The sequence below is a fragment of the Macaca fascicularis genome, chromosome 14 (assembly GCF_037993035.2).
Source record: "Macaca fascicularis isolate 582-1 chromosome 14, T2T-MFA8v1.1".
Taxonomy (NCBI): Eukaryota; Metazoa; Chordata; class Mammalia; order Primates; family Cercopithecidae; genus Macaca; species Macaca fascicularis.
Genome location: NC_088388.1, coordinates 47,494,989 through 47,515,719, shown reverse-complemented (window position 1 = coordinate 47,515,719; position 20,731 = coordinate 47,494,989). Strand labels below are relative to the sequence as shown.

The following is a 20,731-nucleotide window of genomic DNA, read 5'->3' as shown; positions in this document are numbered from 1 at the left end:
CAGATTATGCATCCAATAAAGATCTAATATCCAGAACCTATAAATAACTTAAACAAATCAACAAGCAAAAACCAAATATGCAAAGGACATGAACAGATATTTCTCAAAAAAAAGACATACAAGTGGCCAACAAACATACCAAAAAAAATGTTCCACATCACTAATCATCAGAGAAATGCAAATCAAAACAACAATGAGATACCATCTCACACCAGCCAGAGGCAATTATTAAAAAGTCAGGCCAGGCATGATGGCTCATGCCTATAATCCTAGCACTTTGAGAAGCCACGACTGACAGATCACTTGAGCCCAGGAGTTCAAGACCACCCTGGGCAACATAGCAAAATCCCATCTCTGGGAAAAAAAATACAAAAAAGTAGCAAAGCGCAGTGGCATATGCTTATAGTCCCAGCTACTCAGGAGGCTAAGGTGGGAGGATCACCTGAGCCTGGGAGTTTGAGGCTGCAGTGAGCCGTGATTGCACCACTGCACTCCAGCTTGGATGGCAGAGTGAGACCCTGTCTCAGTAAAAATAAACAAATACATAAAATAAAATAAAAATAAGTCAAAAAGCAACAGATGCTGATGAGGCTGCAGAGAAAAGGGGACATTTATACACTGTTGGTGGGGATGTAAATTAGTTCAGCCACTGTGGAAAGCAGTTTGGAGATTTCTCAAAGAACTCAAAACAGAGCTGCCATTAGACCCAACAATCCCATTGCTAAGTGTATACCCAAAGGAAAATAGATCATTATACCAAAAACATATATGTACTCATATGTTCATTGTCACACTATTCACAATAGTAAAGACATGGAATCAACTTAGGTGCCCATGAGTGGTGGGCTGGATAAAGAAAATGTAGTACATACATGCTATGGAATACTACACAGCCATAAAAAAGAATGAAATAATGTCCTTTGCAGCAACATGGATGCAGCTGGAAGCCATAATCCTAAGTGAATTAACACAAGAACTGAAAACCAAATACCACATGTTCTTATGTATATGTGGGAGCTAAACACTGAGCACACATGGATATAAACATGGGAACAATAGATACTGCAGACTTCTAGGAGGAGGAGGGAGGGGAGCGTGGGTTGAAAAACTACCTGTTAGGTATTATGCTTACTACTTGGGTTCAATATATGTATGTAGACCAACCTGTACATGTACCCACTGTCTCTAAAATAAAAAGTTGAATTTTTAAAACATTAAAAATGAATAAATACAAAGAAAAGAAAAATGCCTTCCCAGCTGGGTGCACACGGAGCTGCAAAAACTGCCAGCTCATTCTGGTGCCCCCATCAAAGCAGAGGGGAGTGTGGTGAGTTCCTGAGAGCTCACCGTGTACGAACATTCTGGTGTCTGCTTCTCATCTGGGGATTTCTGAAGGATGGAGTAGCCCAGACCAGCAGAGCCTGAAGAGGTAGTGGTGGAATATGCCTAAAAAGAAGATGGGGTGACTTCTTACCCAACTCTGATCTCTGCACCCCTGGGTAGGAAGAGAAGAGATCCTCAGTCATTCTGGTGGGTCTATTAAGAAAACCACTGAGGTTAAGGAAAAGGCAGCGGCTGGGCCAGGTAAGGTAAACCTTACCCAGATAGTGGGCTTAGAACAAGGACCACTTTTAGGACCAGTCGTAGATACAGCTTTTCTTCTCTGGGGAACAACCATATCTGAGGAGTTCCACCCCCATATCTGAGGGGGCTGGATTTCACATCAGGAACAACCCTGACCACCAACTCGGTGGAGAGCTCCACATCAGTAGAGAATATATATCAGCATCAGTTAGAAGCACATCAAACTAGGGTGAGGCCAAAATGATTACCCCCTCCTTTACATCTCTCCCCTTCCCAATCCTGAGGCTGAGAAGTGTGATAAAAAGGCATCTCAGAATTGGACTATCCCCACCCTTCTCTAAGGTGTTGGTGCCGGAGGAGCAGAGAAAGAGTTCTCTAAACCCTCACCCCTCCCAGCACTCCCACTACAATCTAGCCGGTAATGGTGGAGCAGGATGCTTTAAAACAGACACGATGTTGGAGCTTGAAACAGGACTGTAGTGACCTTTAATAATCTAAATACTCTATAATGACTTAACTGTTAAGGATAGAGAAAAGAGTTTATAAGACCACAGATGAAAGCAGCGTTTAGGAAAACTAAGCCACTTGGAGTTAAAAGCCCCTTAAACTGAGAATCCTCTATAAACTCGTTACATTTGGATAATATATATCATTTGTAGAACGACATTGGTTTTTCTAATTTTTTAATGTATTTCAATAGGTTTTGAGGGAATGGATGGTGTTTGGTTACATGAGAAAGTTCTTTACTGGTGATTTCTGAGATTTGGTGCACCCATCACCTGAGCAGTGTACATTGTACCCAATGTGTAGTTTTTTATTCCTCACCCCCTCCCACCCTTTCCCCTGAGTTTCCAAAGTCCATTGTATCATTCTTATGCTTTCACATCCTCAAAGCTTAGCTCCCACTTATGAGTGAGAACATGTTCTGTTTTCCACTCCTGAGTTATTTCACTTAGAATAATGGTCTCCAATCCCATCCAGGTTGCTGTGAATGCCATTACTCACAGAACCGCATTGTTTTTAATCTGTATATAATAACGGGTAGCTTTAGGTTGTAAGCTCCACACCTTTCCATGCCCTTCCACCCTGCCCTTCTGGTCACACTAAAACATCTAGAACCTTCTCAGTAATGACTCTGAGACCTGGGAGAGACTAGGGTGATAGCATCACATCACTATTACACTCCATGAGGCAAATTTGGACCATCCTCCCAGATCTGTCATTTCAACACCTGTTTATTGAGCATCTACTATTTGCCAGGAGCTATAATAGGTGCTGTGGATACAATGATAACTTGCAATAAAACAGACATGATTTTTGCCTTTCATTTCTCACATACTTGCCCTACAGACAGACAAGTAAATGGGCAAAACAGTGTAATGTGATGAATCTTGGGAGCGGTAGTGTACAACAAAAGCAAGTTTATATGGTTTGGCTCTGTGTCCCCAGACAAATCTCATGTTGAATTGTAATACTTAACGTTGGGAGAGGGACCTGGTGGGAGGTGACTGGATCATGAGGATGGATTTCCCCCATGCTATTCTCATAATAGTGAGTGACTTCAATGGCTTAAAAGTGTACTTCCCCCCATCTCCACCCCCCACCCCGCCTCCACATGAAGAAGGTGCTTGCTTCCCCTTCACCTTCCACCATGATTGAAAGTTCCTGAGGCCTGTTAGCCATGCTTCCTGTACAGCCTGCAGAACTGGGAGTCAATTAAAACTCTTTTCTTCATAAATTACCCAGTCTCAGGTAGTTCTTTATAGCAGTGTGAAAACTGACTAATACACAAATACAACTGGACTCCCTCGGATCCCTTGTCTTCCATCTCAAATATTCTACCTTCCCTGACCCCATCCTTCTCCCCTTCCTTTCTCAGAGCAAGAGCTATTTCTACTCTTTTGGAGTTAACTCATCACCTGCAGATTTGATCCCATCTCCTCTTGCTTCCATTTGACTTTGGTGCGGCTATTATTCCCACTCCCTTTGTCTCCCTTTTATCTTCATTAGCACCTTCCTGTTCCCTAAAACTAAACTGACCTACTTTGAAAATAAAACTTTTCCTTTATTAGTAAATTAATAAATTAATTCAACCACTCATTCATTCATTCAATAAGCATTCGTTGAGGCCCCATTATATATCAGGCACTTTAGTTGGTACTAGATATTTAGGGGTGAACAAGACAAAAGTGGTCACTCCTCTGACCTATTTTATAATCTAGGGAGACAGATGGACCAAAAGAAAATCCTAACAAACAAGAATAAGCCAAGATATCAATAAAATAATCCCACATATTAAAAACTGATTAAGAAGTAAAGAATATCCATAGTAGATCAGCCAGGGAAGGCCTCTCACAGAGGAGGGATTTCAAGAGAGACTCACAAGGTGAGAAAGAGCCAGCCATGTGGGCAGCAAGGAGAAGAGGGTCTGGGGCAGATGGAATGTCATGTGCAAAGGCCCTGTGGCAAATAAGAGGCTGGCTTGTTGGTGGGACTGAGAAGAGGCCAGTGTGGGGAGCTTGGGAAGGTATGGCATGTAATGATGCTGGGGGGTGGCCAGGGACAGATCACACAAGCGCTTTGTAAGCCAAGATAAAGATTTGGATTTTACCTAAGTGAGATAGGAATCCTCTAAAAAGGATTTTAAGCAGAGGAAAGATATGATAAGATTGACTTACAAATGGGGTTATTTCCAGATAACTCATCCTAAATTCAAAATATTATAGGTCAAAAATGCATCTAATACACTCAACCTACCAAACAGCATAGCTTAGCCTCACCTACCTTAAACATGCTTAGAACACTTACATTCACCTACAATTGGACAAAATCATCTGGCAACACAGTACACTACAGAGTATCAGTTTTTCATCCTCATGATCTTGAGGATGAACAGGAGCTGCGGCTCACTGCCACTGACCAGCGTTGCAGGAGGGTGTCATACGGCATATCGCTAGTTGGGGAAGAGATCAAAACCCAAAATTCGAAGTACAGTTTCTACTGAATGTAATAATTGTCCTGTTTTGCCCAGGACAGTTCTGGTCTATTCCTATTATCCTGGTACAATTATCAATAATGCTCCTTTTCATTCTTGCAAGTGACTTGGTTTAGATGATAAATTATACGATCACCTGAAGGAGAGGGGCAAAGTATGAAAACAGGGAAACTAGGCTGGGCGCAGTGGCTCATGGCTGTAACCAGCACTTTGGGAGGCCGAGGCAGCGGATCATGAGGTCAGGAGATCAAGTGCATCCTGGCCAATATGGTGAAACTCCATCTCTACTAAAAATACAAAAATTAGCTGGGTGTGGTGGCAGGTGCCTGTAGTCCCACCTACTTGGGAGGCTGAGGCATGAGAATCGCTTGAACCCAGGAGGCGGAGGTTGCAGTGAGCCGAGACTGTGCCACTGCACTCCAGCCTGGCAACAGAGCGAGACTTCATCTCACAAAACAAAAGAAAGAAAGAAAAGAAAATGGGGAGACTAGTTAGATGGCTACCGCAGTACCCCAATGAGAAATGATATAGCCAGGAGCGTGAAGGTGTAAATGAGAGGAAGTCAATGGATTACAGATGAACTTTGGAAGTAGAATCACAAGACTGGCCAGCGGATTGGATGTGGGGCTAAAGTGAAGGGAAGCATCAACACATTCCCCTTTCTGGTGTGAGGAACAGAGAGAATGGCCGTGTCATTAACTGAAATGGAGAAGCCTGGAGTGTGAAGAGTTCTGATGGGAAAACTCAAGTTCATTTCGGGACACATTAAGTTTGAGATATCTGGAAGCCAGCTATGTAGATATGTCAAGTAGCCAGTTGGATGTACAAGCATGGAGCTCAGAAATGAGGTTTGCAGGTAGAGGTATAATTTTAAAATCCATCCACATATAAGTACTATTTAGACTTGTGAAAGAGAGCATAGCGAAATAAAGAATGGGGGCCCAGAGCCAAGTCTGAAGAACACAAGAGTTTGGGGAGATAAAAAAAAAAAGCCCAGCTAAGGAAATAAAGGAGAGCCGGGCGCTGTGGCTCACGCCTGTAATACCAGCACTTTGGGAGGCCGAGGCGGGTGGATCACCTGAGGTCAGGAGTTCAAGACCAGCGTGGCCAATAATATTTTTATTAGAAACCCCATCTCTAATAAAAATACAAAAAAAAATTAGCCAGGCGTGGTGGCGTGTGCCTATAATCCCAGCTACTCGGGGGGCTGAGGCAGGAGAATCGCTTGAACCCTGGAGACGGAGATTGCAGTGAGCCTAGATCGCGCCACTGCACTTCAGCCTGGTGACAGAGCGAGATTTCATCTCAAAAAAAAAAAAAAAAAAGGAAATAAAGGAGAACGGAGGTAGAGGGTAATATTATGCTACTTAGAGCTGATGAAGGAAAGAGTAGTATTATGAAGCCAAGAGACTAAATATATCAGGAAGGAAGGGGAGGGCAACAGCACTGAATGTTGCTTACAGGGCTACTGATATGAGAAGAGAGAGATGTTCATTATTTTTGGCAGCATGGAGGTCAGTGGTGACAAAGTTATTTTGCTGAAGTTGTGGGGACAGAAACCAGGCTGGAATGGGTTAACATATGATCAGAAGTGAAGAATGGTGTGTAGATGAGCAATACTTTCAACAAGTTTGACCTATTAAGAAGAAGAAGACAATGTGCAAGAGTGAAGAGTAATGTGGGTTGAAGTATAGGTTTTCAATGTGATAATCTAATTCAGAAAGCAACTACTGAGTGCCTGGACCCTGCTAGGCATTATGCATGCAATGATGAACAAGATATGGTGCCTGTTCTCAAACAAGTCAGGCATTTCCCCAAGCATAAGGGCTCACCTGGCCATTTAAACCAAGTGCTGGAGATCCAAGAAGAAGAAAGGGGTCTCCACTGCTGAACCTCTTGACCCTGTTCGGTGTATCACAGGTTCCGGAGTCAGATAAACCAGCCCGTAGTCCTGGCTCTGCAACTGTTACATGTGTGACCTTGGAGAAGGTCCTAAACACATACCTCTCTAAACCTCAGTTTATCCAGCTGAGAACATCAAAGCCCTCTCTGCAGCTTAAATCAGATATTTAAAGTATAAGGCACAGTCTTGCAACTGCAATTTAAAAAGGCAGCTATTCTAATTACTATTTGCTGACTTCCCATACCCCAGCAAAATTTGGACTGCCACCAGTGTGTGCTTCTGTTGAGGCTCTTACTAAACTGTGTTGTTTATCTACATATCTCACTTCCCCTTTAGGATAGGAAGTAGAATTTTATCTGAACTAAAAGCCAATGAGATGCTGGCCAGGTGCAGTGGCTCAGGCCTGTACTCTCAGAACTTTGGCCAGCTGAGGCCATGAGTTCAAGACCAGCCCGGCCAACATGGTGAAACCCCATCTCTACTAAAAACACAAAAGCCAGGTGTGGTGGCCCATGCCTGTAATCCCAGCTGCTCAGGAGGGTGAGGTGAGAGAATCACTTGAACCCAGGAGGCGGAGGTTGCAGTGAGCTGAGATCGCACCATTGCACTCCAGCCTGCTTGACAGGAGACTCTATCTCAAAAAAAAAAAAAAAAACCCAATGATAATAAAGATAAGGAAAACCAACAGGAGAGTCATTCCTTAGGTAAAATGAGCAGGACAAATTAAAAATTGAGTCAGAGGAAGCACAGGTGTTGATAAGAGATAAACCAGAGTTGCCCAGGCAGAGGGGCTCAGGCCTGTAATCCTAGCACTTTGGGAGGCCAAGGCAGCAGATCACGTGAGGCCAGGAGTTCAACACCAGCCTGGCCAACATGGCAAAACCTGGTCTCTACTAAAAATACAAAGATTAGCCGGGCATGGTGGTGCACACCTGTGGCCCCAGCTGCTCTGGAGGCTGAGGTGTAATAATTGCTTAAACCCAGGAGGCGGAGTTTGCAGTGAGCTGAGATGGTGCCACTGTACTCCAGCCTGGGCAAGAGAGAAAGATTCTGTCTCAAAATAAATAAATAAATAAATAAATAAACAAACCAGAGTCCAACATAGCAGTTTCTAGGACAGAACTCCTAGGATTAGGCTTCTCTAAGCAAGGTACCTTCTTTTTATTGAGACATGGTCTCACTCTGTCATACAGGCTGGAGTACAATGGAGTGATCATAGCTCACTGCAGCCTTGACCTCCTGGGCTCAAGCAGTACTCTAGCCTCAATCTCCCAAGTAGCTGGGAATACAGGCACATGCCACCATGCCTGGCTAATTTTTTGGGGGGTTTTAAAAAAGATGAGGTTTCACTGTGTTGCCTAGGCTGGTCTTGAACTCCTGGGCAAGCGATCCTCCTGCCTCAGACTCCCAAAGTGCTGGGATTACAGGCGTGAACCACTGCACTCAGCCCACAATGTACCTTCTCGATATGGAAAGAGGTCACTGGGGGACAAGGCCTAGAGGCAGAGAGTGGACAGGATGCAATGAATTGGGCAGTATAAAGTCTGTATACAGAGACACTGGAAACTGCAACAAAATAACCTGTGAGGCCCCGAAGAAGAAGTGGGGATTTGGGGGTAGAAGTCCCATCTGAGTTACAAAGGAGACTGATAGAAGGCTGCCCAGGGCTGTGCCAGAGCCATAACTCCAGCCACTCAGAAGCCCAGGATGATGGTCAGTGCTTTACCTGCTTAGGCTTACTCAGGAGGGGAAGCTGGGGCCGAAAATGACCAGAGAAGCTTGGCTTGGGTCATGTGAGGAGCCTGCATAGTTATAGACCAGCTGGGAGTCCTTGGGCCCCCCAGTCACAGGCTCATCTACCATGGTGCTGTTTATCTTCCATATGGCCTCAGATGACCATTCTTCCCACAAAGTCTGCCTCAATGTTCCCAGTTTCCATTAACAAATTCAATTTGACAAACATTTATTGAACACCTCTAGGTGCCCTATACCAGTTCCTGGGGACACCAAGCTCAGTGAACCTGTGTCCCTGTCTGGGGGGAGAGGTGTGTGGCTCACAGCCCAGTTGCCGGAGAGCAGAGGAGCAGGAAGCTCAGTCGTTCTTAGGCGTGCCGTCAGGTCTGAAGCGATCAGGGTCTTTGCCACTCCGGCCCCATTCCTCAGCTTTCTCATTGGACTTCGAGTCCTCCAATACAGTGCTGCTGTTTCCAAATAAATAATAGTCTAAAAATCCCTGAAGATAGACCCTGGTACTGCTGCAACCCAAAGAAAGGAGACAGGAGATTAATCTCTTGACTCACCTGAGATAGCTCCACCTGCTAACTCCCTCCTCTTCTCCCACCCAAGGAACGACTGAGAGGAGGCTGGAAAACTCATGGAAAGGGGAAGAAGGCTATCAATCTTCTTGGGCAAAGTCCTAAGTCCGCTGGTACTTTCTGTACTGTGCAACAGAGTGCTTTCCCTTTATTATTATTATTTTTTTTTTTTTTTTTTTTTTTTTTTTTTTTTTGGAGACAGGGTCTCATTCTGTTGCCCAGGCTGGAGTGCAGTGGCTCGATCATGGGTCACTGCAGCCTCGACCTCCTGGGTTCAAGGGATCTCCCACTTCAGCCTCCTGAGTAGCTGGGACTACAGGTGCATGCCACCATGCCTGGCTAATTTCTTTTATTTTCTGTAGAGATAACGGTCTTGCTATGTTACCCAGGCTGCTCTTAAATCCCTGGGCCCAAGAGATCCTCCCACCTTCCTCCCAAAGACTTGGAACTACAGGTGTGAGCCCCAGAACCCGGCCCCTGCAACAGTGTGCTTTCCAGACCTCTCCTCGGTTCTTACTTTCCCTTTGTGGGTGAAAGGAGACATGTCCTCACCAGCCTTGCTCTGGCTCTGCCAGCCACCCAGACCCCAGGAGTATGTGGAGGAGGAGAAAGAGCCACAGGTTCTCCTGACTCTCAAGACAGATAGGCACTGCTGGCCTGTCACTGGAGTCCCCAGGAATCTGTGTTACCTGATCAGTTTAGCAGCCCAGACACCCCCAGGTCCTCTTTCGGCAGCATCATAGTTTCCCTGAGCATAGAAATATCTCTTTGAATTCTGGTGACTGGATGTCAACACATTCCAATAGGCTCTACCCAAGTCCCCAGCCCCTGGAAAGAAAAAAAAAAAATGACAAAAATGAACCTAGTGCCATACTGGAGAAATGTAGAAATGATCATTTTCCACTGATTTCCAGATTTTGACCCTTGACAAAATAATCCTTTGAAATCATACATACAGATAAACATTACTTCCTGTGAACAGCTTTCCTGAGTAACTGTAAGGAAGGTGCTTTTCCATGGATTACATTGAATTGAATTGGTTGGCAGCTGTCATGCCCTAGGCTACATCTTACATGGGTCTGTGTGTGCTGTGTACAAAGAGGGAACGCTCATGTGAGGAATGTCACAATGGAGAATAGTACTACAGATGTAAGATCCAGGGACATTACAAGGGACATGGAGGGGGCTGCACATCTACCATAGCCCATAAGAAAAATACATCCTTACCAGCTGACTGAGGACAACTAGGACTTGAATAAATCTGACTGTTATGGGCATAAATGGCACAGGAAAGCCGAGGGAATGGGCAGTACGTGATGAGGTGGAATGACCTGAGAGAGCTTCATAGGACCTGGATAATCAGATTTATCATGAAGGGTATGAATGTAAATGTTCAACTCTCTGCCCCGACAATTAAGTTTCAGTTTCCACATTCTTCAATTGGGGGGATTCATACCTACCTCCCTGGTAGACTAAATGAGAAGATAAAATGAAGTAACATACACAAAATGCCTAGCATATTGGAATACTTGATGCAAGTTGGATTCCTGTTCCTATTAGTGAAGGGCAGTGGTGACAATAAGATACCACTATACACCCAACAGAATGACAAAAATTGCTTAAACTGACAATATACACTGTGGGCAAAAATGTGGAACAACTGGAACTCTCATAATTGTTTTGGATTTTGTTTTTGTTTTGTTCAGTCAGGATCTCCCTTTGTGACCCAGGCTGGAGTGCAGTGGTGTGATCAAGGCTTTCTGCAGGCTCGACCTCCTGGGCTCAAGTGATCCCCCCATCTCAGCCTCCTGAGTAGCTGGGACTACAGGCACCTGATAACACACCCAGCTAATTTTTTTTTTTTTTTTTGGTAGAGATGGGGGTCTCACTTTGTTGCTGAGGCTGGTCTCAAACTCCTGGCCTCAAGTGATCCTCCTGCCTTAGCCTCCCAAAGTGCTGGGATTACGAGTATGAGCCTCATGCCCAGCTCTCATAATTGTTCATGGAAGTGTAAATTGGTACAATTTTGGGAAACTGCTGGTATCTACAAAAGTTAAATTGACATGACTCTACCTTATGACTCTACACTTCCATTCCTAAGTGTATACCTACAACAGAAATGAGGACTTATGTAAACCAAAGTACATGTACACCAATGTTTATTGCAGGTTTATCCATAATAGCCCAAAACTTTAAAAAGCCTAATTATCCAATAACATAGGATAGATAAATAAACAGTGATATCAGTATACAATGGAATACTATGCAGCAATGAAAAAGAACAAAACATTAATACACATGACAAATGTTGCCATGTATATTAATATGTCATAATGTTGAGTTAAACAAAGCCAGATACAAAAGACATATTCTGTACAATTTCTTTTATTCAAAGATCAAAGACAGGGACACTAATCAATAATGATAGAGGTAAGAATAGGAGTTACCTTTTGTGAGGGTTGTTAACTGGAAGAGGGCATGAGAGACCCTTCCAAGGTGCGTGAAATGTTTGACATCTTGATCTGATGGTGTAATACGGATGTTTGTATATGTAAAAAGCTCATCAAGCTATACAGTGTACTATATGTAAGTTATATATCATTTTAAAGTTTTTTAAAAGATTAGTGAAAAAATAGATGTTTGAAACAGGTCTAAGCCAGGAAGAGCTATAGAAAGTGTCTATCAGTGCCTGTGTTGTTCAATCAATAAATATTTTTGAGTTCTGCTGTGGTTTACGTGTTACTGAGTTCTTTAAACCAACTCACTTGGAAAAAAGAAAAGCTGTGATAAATAGTTTTAATTGTTACTTACGTACTGTGTTCTAAGGGATATTTCTCACTAACTTCATGTATTATTTTGTGTCTGTAATTTTGTCAAATAGTTTATCTCTGGCATGGCATAATGACTGTCCTTTCTCTGATGCATGCTTTATGTTCATTCTATGTTTTCCAGATTGACTAGCAAGAGTTTTCTCCAAGCACCTGACAGATTCTGTCACTGGGTGGCAGAAAAACCCAAGACAGTTGTTCTCATTGGTATTGTGCTGAAAGTAATATGGGGAGTTTTTCAAATGCTATTCCTAGTCCCAATTCAATTTTAAGATTCTGACTCAGTAACTATGAGAAGAGGCTCAGGAATGCACTTTTTAAACAAACACACCCAGCCGATTTAAATGCTGGTGAACCATACAACAAATTCTGAAACACAATGACTTAAGGAAAAAGATATTTTATACTATGTGCAGAAACACTTAGCACATGCTACTAAAACTTTTTAAAAACGATTTAGAGAATATCATTTTTAAAAGCACAAAATACAGAAAAAATGAAAATTTGTAAAATTTCAATTGAAAAATTACAAAAAATTCAACTACAAAATTAATAACAACACATGAAGTTCAAAGTGTTGCAAAACCTGACAACAAAGTTTTCCCATTTTAACAGCTAATCAGTAACATTCATTTCCCTTCCAGAATGGCAGAAGTCAGTTTCCCAGCCGTATCTCAGCCCTCCTGTGGCTAATCAGTAGAAATTTGCTCTTTTTATTTATTTATAAGTTAGGACTTAATTTTCATAAGCTCTGCATCCCAAGCATTGGCTATTTGCTTGGGAACAGGATGGGATTTCTCTGTGCAAGCACTTATTATTCCACTCTCTCCTAGGCATGTCTCAATCCTGGAGTATAATTGTGAACTCAGTATGTTCCCAGAGGTGGATGAGCTAAATAAACATCATGCCCTGAGAAATCTGCCATCTGTAAATTTCCACAGTGGGAGATCACCACCTGGAAGTCTTTATCCTTCTGCACTCTACACCAACAGTACAGGCTAGGCCCAAAGCACCTTTAACCACTCGTCTGGAAACCCCAAGGGAGGGTGATAAATTAGACCAGCCTAGAAGAAGAAAGATACAGAAACCCACACTCCTGCTCTGACTTCTGTGTGGCTTCTCTAAGGAGCACTCATATCCAGTGAGTATGTGGCCCCTGCTCAGAATGAATGCTGGGTATGTGCCCTCCATCCTCCAGAGTTCTTACCTTGGAGAGCCTCCTTGAAAAACGAAAACCAGTTTTCACTGGTGACTCCCAAGACCAAGGAGCAGAAAACAATGCCTGTGAAAAGCCTCATTGTGCTGAAGAGAAAGAAAGAGAGGGGCAGAGAATCGTAAATAAAACACAGATCTACGTTTTCAGGACTGAACTTCTTTCTTTCCTTTTTTTCTTTCTTTCTTACTTTTTCTTTCTTTCTCTTTCTCCTTTTTTTCTTTCTTTTTCTTTCTTTCTTTCTTTCTTTCTTTCTTTCTTTCTCTCTCTCTCTCTCTCTCTTTCTTTCTTTCTTTCTTTCTTTCTTTCTTTCTTTCTTTCTTTCTTTCTTTCTTTCTTTCTTTCTTTCTTTCTTTCTTTCTTCCCTTTCTTTCTTTCTTTTTTTTTTTCTGTTGCCCAGGCTAAAGTGCACTGATACGATTAAGGCTCACTGCAGCCCCGACCTTCTGGGCTCAAGTGATCCTCCCACCTCAGCCTCCTGAGTAGCAAGGACTACAAACGTGCACCATCACATTCAGCTAATTTTTTTTTTTTTTTTTTGTAAAGACAAGGTCTCACTATGTTTGGCCCAGGCTAGTCTCGAACTCCTGGCCTCAAACAATCTTCCCACCTCAGCCTTCCAAAGGGTTACAGGCATGAGCCACTGCGCCAGCCAAAGGACTGAATTTGAAAGACTAATTCCCTGTTTCCATTTGTTTGTATTAGAATCACAACTGCATGAAAGATTGAAATGGGTTTTAAGAAGAAGTATAAACCCTTAATTCTCAGCCCAGATCCCTAGAAAGAATAAGAGAATTCCAACGTGTTATTTGGTCTGTGGTCAATTTGTCACCCGATAAAGCAGACTAAAGTCAATCAAGAAGCATTTCCTGAGTTCCTACTCTCCTCAGCACTGACCTTATAATGAGGTAGAAAATACAGTTTCTCTCCAACTGAAATTTGCCAATTATGTGAGAAAAGGATCTCAAAAGAGTCAAATAAGAGAAATTACTCCTTGGAAGAAACCTCACCTGTGGACCTTTCTCCAGTTGAAATTTCAGTAAAAGCAAAGCTGCTGGTACCTTCTGGCCATGGAGCTATAGTTGGTATCTCTGCTGGCTTTGGCATTAACGGGAGAACGGTTTTAAATCCAACAACCCACCTTGCCAAAGTCCTTTTTGCTCAATTCTTTGGGTATTTTAAAAATTAGCATATTGGGTAATAGTGTTTCCTTATCCAGAAGCAGTTTTCCAAATTGGGTCATCAAGGTATTTATTTTCTGGCAGTGTTTCTTAATTGCCACTTTTCCCTCTTTTTAGTTTCCTGTATCATAGAAGAGTATTCACAAAATCCAGTGTGGGAAGACAGAGGTCTTTCTCCACTTTCTTCTCGTTGTGTCTTTCCATTCTTACCTGTTTGGTAGGAGGTCTTCCCAAAAAATTGCACATAGATATTACGTTGTAGGAAGTGATCAACATTATTAGCAAAGGAGATGTTTGCTTGTCTCTTGTGAGTTCTCTGTAAAGAATGTAAGGACAGAACAAGCAAGACTTGACTGTACCAGTGGGAGGAGGTAATGATTCTGGGAGAATACAAGGACATGAATAACACCAGAAGATCAAGGGTGAAGGTCTTCGAGGCATAAAATCTCTTTTTTCATACAAATATGTATTATTCTGTACTTTCATTTAAGCTTACTATTTATTGGAAGTCTTTCCATATCAGGCTTGCTTTTTTTTTTTTTTTTTTTTTTTACAGCTACACAGTATTTCATTGTATGGATGGACCATAATTTATACAATATAAATGGCTGTTTGACAGCTATTAACCTTTTGATATTGCAAATAATGATGAATTTATTAACCTTGGACATAAGTCTCTTGCACATGTACAAATATATCTCTAAGATAAATTCCTACATAAGAAACTCCATGGTGAAAAAGTATCAGATTTTATAAATTATTTGTTTGTTTGTTTGAGACACAGTCTCACTCTGTCTCCCAGGCTGGAGTGCGGTGGTGTGGTCTCAGCTCACTGCAACCTCCACCTCCAGGGTTCAAGCAATTTCCCCTGCCTCAGCCTCCTGAGTAGCTAAGATTATAGGCACACGCCACCACACCCACCTAACTTTTCTATTTTTAAAAGAGATGGGGTTTCGCCATGTTGGCCAGGCTAGTCTCAACCCACTTACCTCAAGTGATCTGCCCACCTCAGCCTCCCAAAGTGCTGGGATTACACATCATGGAAAATTGGGTATCCATCCCCTCAAGCATTTATCCTTTATGTTACAAACAATCCAATTATACTCCTTTGGTTATTTTACAATGGACAACTAAATTACTGACTATAGTCCCCCTGTTGTGCTATCAAATACTAGGTCTTATTCATACTAAGTATTTTTTGTACCCATTAACCATCCTCACCTCCCCTCACTTCCCCTTCCCCACTACCCTTCCCAGCCTCTGATAACCATCCTTCTATTCTCCATCTCCATGAATTCAATTGTTTTGATTTTTAGATCCCACAAATAAATGAGAACATGTGATGTTTGTCTTTCTGTTTCTGAATGATTTCACTTAGCATAATGACCTCCAGTTCCATCCATATTGTTGCAGCTTACCCTGAGTTATAAAAGATTCACCAGATAATGTTAATATTATTATTATTATTTTCCTTATTTGTTGATAAATATTTAGCATATTTGGAATTTGTCCTACCATAGTATATACAGTATGTTTTCAACATTATGTTGTTTTAGATGGTCACCCAGTTGTACCAATCCCATTTGTTGAATAGTCCATCTTTTACTTACTACGTTAACATACAACCTTTATCATATACAAAATTCTCATATGCACTTATATCTAATTCTGAGAATTTGGATCCACTGATCACGTTTTTTCTATATATAAGTCAGTACTACACTGTTGTACTTATTGAGGCTTTATTCAGTGTATTAATTGCCCTCATTACTTTTTTTTCAGAAATAGTTGGAGTTCATTTTCTATTATTTCTTCTAACTGCTAGTTTTTGTATCCACACCTTCTTGTCTGTGGTGTTTTGATTGATGTCTGGGGTGTCCAGGAGTCCTATCATACCACCTCCCATTCTCTCTTATCACTGCTCCATTTAGTTCTCCAGACCTTCCCCTGCAACCACCTTCACGAGATAGTCAGTGGCTCCGTGTTGCTTAAGCCAAAGGTGAACTCCTCAACTGCTGAGCAGAATCTGATACTACTAATCAATAGCTCCATCAGGGACTCTGGAACACCATGCTTTCCTAGTTTTCCTCCTTTCCCAACAGCTGCTCCTTCTCAATCTGTTTTGCTGTATCCAGCTTCTCCTCCAAACTTCTTAGAGAATGGAGACACCTACACTGAACCTTCAGACCTGTCTTCAGTCTCCATCCACATGCTGAGGGAGCTCATCCATGCCTCTTAGCACAGGTTCCAAAGGCCATGGTCTTGTTAGTGGTGGTTGTTTACACTGAATCTTCATTGCCTGGATCAATGCCTGGGTTATGTAGGAATGAAGAAAAAAAGCTTCTTCCTTCACTCTCTGGAGTTCAGCTGAAAATAAACTGACAAAGGCAGATTAATAAGAGAAAAAGTCATATACATTTATTTTAACATGCATGAGGAAAAATCACAGGAGAGTGATTTCCCAAATACCAATGGGGTACAGGTGATTATATACCATTCTTCATAGGGGAGGAGAAGATGGGGAATGTAGAAGATGGGGAATTTTTTTGAAGTCATGAATGATTGTCAGGAAGAATGAGTGGACCTGAGGGATAGAAATTAACTTGTAAATGGTTCTCTTGAAATTTGAATGAGCCCAAGAAGCAGGTGTCATCTTTTGAAAAAGTCCATCCAGTCGTGGTTGAATTCCTCAGTCATCTTCTCTGATATAATGAGATTTCATGGAGCAGGTGGAAGGCAGTTGTTTTCTCTTTGATGAGATGCAGCCATAAGGCAGATAAGAGAATAGCCTCCTCCGGCATATGCTTATACACTGTTCATGGGAATGTCAGTTAGTATAGCCTCTGTGGAAAGCAGTATGGAGATTTCCCAGAGAACTAAAAACAGAGCTACCATTTGACCCAGCAATCCCATTACTGAGTACCTACCCAAAGGTATAAAAAATACACCTGAATGCGTGTATTTATCACAATACTATTATTCACAGTAGCAAATATATGGAATTAATGTAAGTGTCTATCAATGGATGATGGGGGGGTTTGTGTATGTGTGTATACACATATATACACCATAGAATACTATTCAGCCATTAAAAAGAATGAAATCATGCCTTTTGCTGCAACATAGATAGAACTAGCGGCCATTATCTCAAGTGAAATAACCCAGAAAGTCAAATATCACATTTTCTCACTTATAAATGGGAGCTAAATAATGTGTATACATGGACATAGAGAGTGGAATAATAGACACTAGAGACTCAGAAAGATGGAGGGTGGAAAGGGGTGGAGGGTTGAGAAATTACCTAACAGGTACAATAAACACTACTCGGGTGATGGTTACACTAAGAACCCAGATTTCACCACTACGCAATGTATCAGTGTAGCAAATCTGTACTTGTACCCCCTAAATCTATAAATAAATAAATAAATAAACAAATAAATATTTTAAATAACAATAAATGCTGAATGAACACATGGAAGCACATTTCTGAATGTCTGAAATAATTCCTAATTCAACGACATGTTTAAAAATAACAAGCAGCTCAATTTGCGTGTAGCATGAGGTACATGAATTAAAGTCATAGGAGATAAGATTGAAAAGATTCAGTATCCTATTAGTCAGGGTTCTCGAGAGACACAAGACAAATGATTTATTTGTGTATGTATGTATATGTATGTATGTATGTATGTATTGTAAGGAATTGGCTCACAAGATCATGAGGGCTGAGAAGTCCCACAGTCTGCCATCTGCAAGCTAGAAACTCAGGAAAGTGTAATTCAGTCTGAGTTCAAAGGCCTGAGACCCAGAGGAACTGATCATGTAAATCCAGTTTGAGGTCAAGAGAAGATGAGAGATGTCCAACTCAAGCAGCGAGGCAGGGGAAAAGGGAGGTAAATCCATCCTTCCTCTATTTTGTTCTATTCAAGCCTTCAACAGAATGGGTGATGCCCAACTGCACTGAGAACAGCAATCTACTTTATTGGGTCCAATTTAAATGTTAGTCTCTTCTGGAAACACCCTCACAGATGACCCCAGAAACAATGTGAATCTGGGCACCCTCAAATTTATATATATATACATACACATATATATATATATCAGTGGGTTGGGCTCAGTGACTCATGCCTGTAATCTCAGCACTTTGGAAGGCCAAGGCAGGCCGATTACTTGAGCCCGGGAGTTCAAGACCAGCCTGGGCGACACGGCAAAACCCCGTCTCTACAAAAAATACAAAAATTAGCCAAGTGTCATGGCACACACCTGCAGTCCCCATTATTCAAGAGGCTGAAGTGGAAGGATCTCTTGAGCCCCGAGAGGTCGAGGTTACAGTGAGCCATGATCCCACCATGGCACTTCAGCCTGGACAAAAAAGGGAGACCCTGTCTCAAATAACGAAGCAAAACAAAACACAATTATAACATAGAGCAATTCAATTTCCCTTTCTCAAACTTTTCTAACAGAGAGAAACATGTTAATTCTTACTGAGGAAAACCAACTAATTAATAAAAGGTATTTGGGTGTGTCAGAGCATAGGGATTAGGTGTGACTTTACAAATTATAGATTTCTGGGTAAACAAAGCACTTTTTTCCTTGGATATAAATTTTGATTTAAAACATTTTTAACCTATGGACTATATTGAATTAAATTTTTTTTCAAAGTATAGATTTCAAGAAGGGGAGTGATTTGGTCCTTTACAGACTGATGAATGAACTTCTGTATCTGAATCTTGCTTCAGTGAATTATTTCTAGTAATAATATGTTGATTGCAAAGTTTTGTATATCTGCAAAGACTTTGAAAGCTTGCTTTATTTGCCTTTGAAAGCCATTCTTTCTCTCACCCTCCTTTTCTCCATCTCCTGCCCCCCAAAATCTACAACTTCAGTACTTGTGACAGAAATCTGATTGTAAGCATCCTAATAATAGCATTACAGTCTCTTTTTACAACTTGGGGTCAATTCAGACCTTACTAGACTGAACACTAATCTCAGCAGTGGATCGAGTATGCTCCCATGAGCCAATCTTCCACCTCTCTCACCTTCATCTTATTTATCTTGCCTTTGCCTTGTTTTGGCATTGACACATCTTTGAGACTCAGACTCAAACCTCCTATGCCTCCTACACCTACGCTTCCATTAGTGTCTTTTGATAGAAACTGTATGAGAAAGTTCTGTTGTAAATAGTTCTGCTTTATATCCATACATTTTCTTCCTTCTTGACAAATAAGTTTGTCTTTCCTCTGTAAATATAATTTTATAACTAATCTTCTCACCTTAGGAGTCCTCCTCAATTCTTTTTTCAGAGAAAAGGGGTATGCCAGTTAACAGTTTCTTTATTTTGAGCTCCACATCCACCCTTTTGCCCTAACTGTGATGCTGGAGCTGGACCCTGTAAGCATTTCTCCTTTGCCAGTTGGGCATGATGTTAATCTTCACACACAGAGGGTGTTAGAGGGCCAAGCAGGAGACGAAGGCATCTTTTCCTGATCGTGTGTGCTTTGCTTCCTTTCAGCTCCTGTACAGGACACCCAGTGGCACTCGCCCCAGAGATCTGAGTGGCATCCCAAGGCCAAGGCAGTTTCCTGACAATTTCTGTGGCACCTCAGTAGGACGTCCATGATGTTCACCAGCAGCCCACTTATCTTAATCAGCTCGGGCTGCTGTAACAAAATAGTACAGCCATGCTGTGAGTTGGAGTTTCAAGATACACATTTTGGCAAGATATAATTCAGTCCAGAGCACTGCCACTTTCACAGCTGGCTTCCCAGGGGGTGTGATAACATCCTCTCTCCTGCCCCCAAGCAGACAGTTTCCCAAATTTGTCGCAGGAACCCTAGCTGCATTCCCAGAGTTAAGTTACACCCTGGGCAGGTTCCTGCCAAGTTTCATTAATACCTCAATGGAGTTTGTTAGTTTTGGTTTGAAGGACCCAGTAAATTATTTGCCATCCAATGTCAGTCTTGTGAGGGGCCCAATCTCAAATTTATACCTTCTCATATGCTGTACTCTTAGAAGTTAATGCTGCTATCAGTTAATAATTCTTTATATTAAAATTTCCCTTTTCAAATTACTGCCTGGTTTCTGTCTTCCAAAGGGACCCTGACTGATGAAACAGTTCTCTATCTGGCTCTCTCTTCACTGCCACGACTTCCATAATTTTGATCTAGTTAAGGTCCAGAAACTCAGAAAACATTCATAAAAGGAGTCGCATTACATATTTAGACTTGAAATAAGGCAACAAAAACAGAGTGGAAGAGAACTGCATTGGAGGTATTTTTTAGACAGAATGGGTAGAAATTCATTAATGCCTGAATTTGTAGGTGTTGCTGAGAAATGAAAGGAAGATTGGGGTGGCAGTCATTGAGGCAGGATTTCATGATTCAATTGTCTGTGTCCCCTGCCTCCAGAAACAGAGATCACTGAGGAACGAAGAACTGGGGGACAGAGAAGGCAACAGGAAATAATTGACAGGAGATGAGAAGCCTGGACAAGGAAGGGACTGGAAATAGCAATAATGTATCCACAAGGGTCTGGAAAAAAGGAGGTCTGACTTGTGGAGGGGTTGATGCAGGTGTCTGCGCTATGACTGCTAAGAATGTCTCCTCACATCCAAACACACAGCCTACCTAGGCTCACCCTTCACGTGAGTGTGCATTGATTTCCCCTTTGTACCAAACAGGCAGCACGCACCAAAAGACCACACTGTTTCAACAAA

General features: G+C 41.9%; 1 protein-coding gene across 3 annotated transcripts; it reads right to left on the bottom strand.

The window, feature by feature from the left end:
* Window positions 1-8,428: 8,428 nt before the first annotated feature.
* SAA4 (serum amyloid A4, constitutive) lies at window positions 8,429-13,934 on the bottom strand. 3 transcript variants are annotated; one of them, XM_065528415.1, is made up of 5 exons: window positions 13,849-13,934; window positions 12,833-12,927; window positions 9,487-9,625; window positions 8,783-8,922; window positions 8,429-8,683 (listed from the first exon to the last, which is right to left on the bottom strand). In XM_065528415.1, exons 2-5 carry the CDS (start codon window positions 12,921-12,923, stop codon window positions 8,430-8,432), a joined length of 624 nt encoding a protein of 207 aa, XP_065384487.1. In that variant the 5' UTR covers window positions 12,924-12,927; window positions 13,849-13,934; the 3' UTR covers window position 8,429. The 3 variants fall into 3 exon arrangements, with proteins under 3 accessions (XP_065384487.1, XP_045227513.2, XP_005578521.2); XM_045371578.2 differs by lacking the exon at window positions 8,783-8,922 and having other exon boundaries at window positions 8,429-8,737; XM_005578464.4 differs by lacking the exon at window positions 8,783-8,922.
* Between the last annotated feature and the right edge of the window lie 6,797 nt (window positions 13,935-20,731).